Below are 4,172 nucleotides of genomic sequence, written 5' to 3' on the forward strand. Positions count from 1 at the left end.
TAACAGGACATAGAGCGATCAGAGCCTTGGAGACTGGCTCAGCAGTCTGGCTCCTCAGTCCTTCCTGTGTTTCTCCCCAGAGTGCCACAACTCTGAGGCTGGCCAGGCTGGGAATGTTCATTCCTCAGGTGGCTGCAGGCAGCGGATTCTCTCTGGCTGCTTCCAAATCACAGGAAGGTCCCTCCTCTCTTGCTCCCCAAACACAAAGCCCTCACACCAACCTGCCTGGCTCTCCCACGGTGCAGCTTAACACACTCATTGGACTACAGCGTGCCGGGGGCGGGGCTTGGGTGGTCCTCAAAAGGCATTAACAGCGTGAGAGGAGAGCCCTAGAGGCTGATGCTATCCTTTCACTCTCTCAGACCTTCAGGAGCCTTTGCTTTCAGAGTCCTTCTGGCTCAGCTTGGGACAGAGCCCCACGAGCGGGATACCTGTGGTCGTGGATTTAAAGCTCAGTAATGGGAAAACTTGAAAATGCTTCCTGGATCCACGATCCTCTCATGAAGTACTTAAACAGCACAGAGGAGTACTTGGCCCATCTGTGTGGACCCAAACGCAGTGACCTATCCCTTCCGGTGTCTGTGGCCTATGCGCTGATCTTCGTGGTGGGGGTGATGGGAAATCTTCTGGTATGCCTGGTGATTGTCCGACATCAGACTTTGAAAACACCCACCAACTACTATCTCTTCAGTTTGGCCGTCTCAGACCTGCTGGTCCTGCTCTTGGGGATGCCTCTGGAGGTCTACGAGATGTGGCACAATTATCCCTTCCTGTTTGGACCAGTGGGATGCTACTTCAAGACAGCCCTCTTCGAGACTGTGTGTTTTGCCTCCATTCTCAGTGTCACCACGGTTAGCATAGAGCGCTATGTAGCCATCGTCCACCCGTTCCGAGCCAAGTTGGAAAGCACGCGGCGACGGGCCCTCAGGATCCTCAGCCTAGTCTGGAGCTTTTCTGTGGTCTTTTCTTTGCCCAACACCAGCATCCATGGCATCAAGTTCCAGCACTTTCCCAACGGGTCCTCCGTGCCTGGCTCTGCCACCTGCACAGTCACCAAGCCAATGTGGGTGTATAACTTCATCATCCAAGCAACCTCCTTCCTCTTCTACATCCTCCCGATGACCCTCATCAGCGTCCTCTACTATCTCATGGGGCTCAGGGTGAGTATCGAGGGGCTGGCTTGGGGCAGCATCCCATCTTTCTTGCCCATTCTGAATTCAAAGAAACGCTTAGCGTGGGAGAAAGACAGAATCAGGGAGGGGCACAGAGGATAATGTTAAGTGGGAAATTAAAAAGCAAGGATTTTTATGTATGTAAAATAGTTGAATATGAAAATTCCACACATGTACTCAAGATTTATCTCACAAGTAAAATCAGCTTGGTTTCCTTTTGAACAGGTGGGAATTGCCACCCATTAAACATAGTAAAACCACAACTCTATTACTTTCTTTACGTGGTGGTTCTTATTCTTTCCATGCTTGTCCACCTGTGTTTCTAAGAAGGTACGAGACAGCTTCCTAGGGGTATCAATGTAGATACCACTCGTGGGAGATTCTCACTCCAGGGGCTTGAGGAGAAGCCTCACTTTGAGTGTATACATGTGATCCAGGCTTAGAGGATCACATTCTGGGGGGGACCCTTCCACACCCTGCTGCCTCTTTGCTGCCCCTGCCCCACTTTACTGCCTGCATTCAAGATTTTCTCTGTACCAACCTGTCTTGAGAATATCATGTACTCTTCCCACTTTATGATCTGGGACAGATATATAGCAGTGATGGCAAATATTTCCTTGTGGCTCCATTGAGCTTTGATTTAAATACCAAGCTAAATCCTGTGTGTGTGTGTGTGTATGTGTGTGTGTGTGTGTGTATGTGTGTGTGTGTAGAGAGAGAGAGAGACAGAGAGAAAGACAGAGAGACAGAGAGACAAAGACAGAGAGAGACAGAGAGACAGAGACAAATTATATATATATATATATATATATATATATATATATATATATATATGAAACCAGTTTATAGCAGGTAGGGATTGAGGGATGGAAAAGTAAACAGAACTCATAAGTTAGAGCAGTAGAGGTATGATTAAGAGACATGTGAGTTTCTGGGGAAATCACTCTGTTTCTCTTGCACCTTACAGTTAGAGGATTCTTCTCTAAGATTGTGGTGCTAAATCTTTTTTTTTTTTCATTTTTTCTGCTTCTAAATTACTTGAGAGAATCTGGAGGTTGTTTGTTTGTTTGTTTTGAGAAATGTAGGCGTGACTCTGTGTACTCCCAGCTGTATGCTGTACCCAAACTCATAGGTGTGAGTCCTCACAACGGCAGTTTTGGATTCACTTAAGGAAGCAGTTCGTGCAGTAAACTGTTAGAGGCTTATTTAGCCTCTCGGGTCCTTGGCTGGTCCTCTGCTGACGTACGCCTTTAGGCAAGCCACACACAATTCTCCTGGAATTACTTTCCCATTTGGAGAATGAAAAGGTCACATCACATCATTTCTAAGGCTTCTTCCTGCTCTAACAGTCTGTGGTTCTTTTTTAAAAAGGCAAAGAGACTGTGAAGGAGATAGACATGAGCTAGAAATGAAAGAAATAAGCACACACACATCCCATCACCTTCTCTGGCACGGTGGCTCTGGATGCAGAGAGTCCCACTCCAGTCCATCTCTGAGAAAGGCAGTTTTCAACAAAGAGGATCTTTCTTACTATTTACTGGCCCTAAAGTGAGCAGCCAGGCTGAGTAGGAAGAGCATGTGAGTATCCTAGACATGCAGGAACAGGAGTGAATCTGACCAAGTAGAGAGCAATGGCATGTTCCCTAAGACCTGTGTCACTTTATTCAGCTCAGTATCACAATTCCAGAACGTCCTATGTATCTAACCCAGAGCAAAAGACTTCCTTCCATACATTTCTAAATACCACTTATCCCATGAGACCTTGTTACCCCCATGCCCCAACTATAGTAATGTATTGTTGTTCAATGCTAAACAATCATTTGTCTTGTGTAAGTTTGGGGGAAATGCCTAAGTTTAACAGCAAGCATAGATTCATCTAAGCTCTTTCTTTAAGTTTCATTTTGTTCCATTCACATGAATCCACAGTGTTCCAAGGTGGTGGCAGCTCAGATAATAGCCATCCTGCTTTGTGTGAGTAATGCAATTGATGCCAGCCTGTTTCAGAAGAGATGAAGTAGGTGTGAGTGGACCAGAGGTTACTAAGAAAAGAGATGTCTGACTTGTCATTCTGAAAATCTAAACATTCTTATACCAGCAGTCTGGTGAAGCAAGTCCCTTCAGTGCCGTGGGCATCACAACCTTTGGACCCCTTTCCCTGGAAGGTTCCTGTCACCCACCACCAAGCTTCCTTTGCCTCTTTGCCTCTAATCCACCCAGACAGTCAGGCTTCAAGCACCCTTCCCTAGGGCAGCTCTTCTAGAAGCCATAGCTGTCCTGCCTCTGGTGTAGATGTCATGGCTTCCAGTAATTTCCTTCACTACAATTTATAATCTGTGTAGACCCTTTAGTTCATTAATTTCTTCCAAACCAGGCTAAGCACAGTCAGGAGATGAGTCTCAATTACCTCCCTCATTACTGGACTTCGGCTTCTCTACATTTAAGATAAAAGGCTTGGAAACATGGCCTCAAAGGACCTTTGAATGTTCTCGATTTAAAGAGACCCAAGCCCTAATGGTATTTGACTTACTGGGTCTGCTGAGAAATATAGAGGTGTGGTTGAGTCTGGTTGCCACTGCCTTCGGAAGGCAGCCAGAGGAAGACATAGGACAAAAGAAGCCTGTGTATATTCAAAGTTGAATACTCACTGATGCCCCCTCATTCCAGGACATAAATTTCCATAGAGGTACTTTTCAGGCTTAGAACACCATGGAGATGGAAAGTGAGTGGCCCAACAGTAGCTCTCCATCCAAGAGGAAATATTGGCAAAGTCTAGCTTAATTCATATCTCTCACACATGACTTTTGTGTTGATGAGGGCATATGTGTGAACTGCAGAAAAATCAACAGTGCCAGACAGGCTATGAACAAGCGAATAGTGGATGAATGAATCAATGGATTATGGACAGATGGACAGGATGTGTAGAGATGCATGCACAGAGAAACATATGGTGAATGGAAGGAAGGAAGGAAGGAAGGAAGGAAGGAAGGAAGGAAGGAAGGA

General features: G+C 45.9%; 1 protein-coding gene across 1 annotated transcript in view; it reads left to right on the forward strand.

Moving 5' to 3' along the window:
* Positions 1-360: 360 nt before the first annotated feature.
* The window catches only part of Nmur2 (neuromedin U receptor 2), a 16,231-nt gene continuing 12,419 nt past the window's right edge, over positions 361-4,172 (forward strand). The window contains exon 1 of the mRNA XM_028775996.1: positions 361-1,160. Coding sequence (XP_028631829.1) covers positions 459-1,160 — 702 coding nt within the window. The 5' untranslated portion in view covers positions 361-458. The remainder of the gene's footprint in view (positions 1,161-4,172) is intronic.

This window comes from Grammomys surdaster, unplaced genomic scaffold, assembly GCF_004785775.1.
Source record: "Grammomys surdaster isolate TR1022 unplaced genomic scaffold, NIH_TR_1.0 262, whole genome shotgun sequence".
NCBI lineage: Eukaryota > Metazoa > Chordata > Mammalia > Rodentia > Muridae > Grammomys > Grammomys surdaster.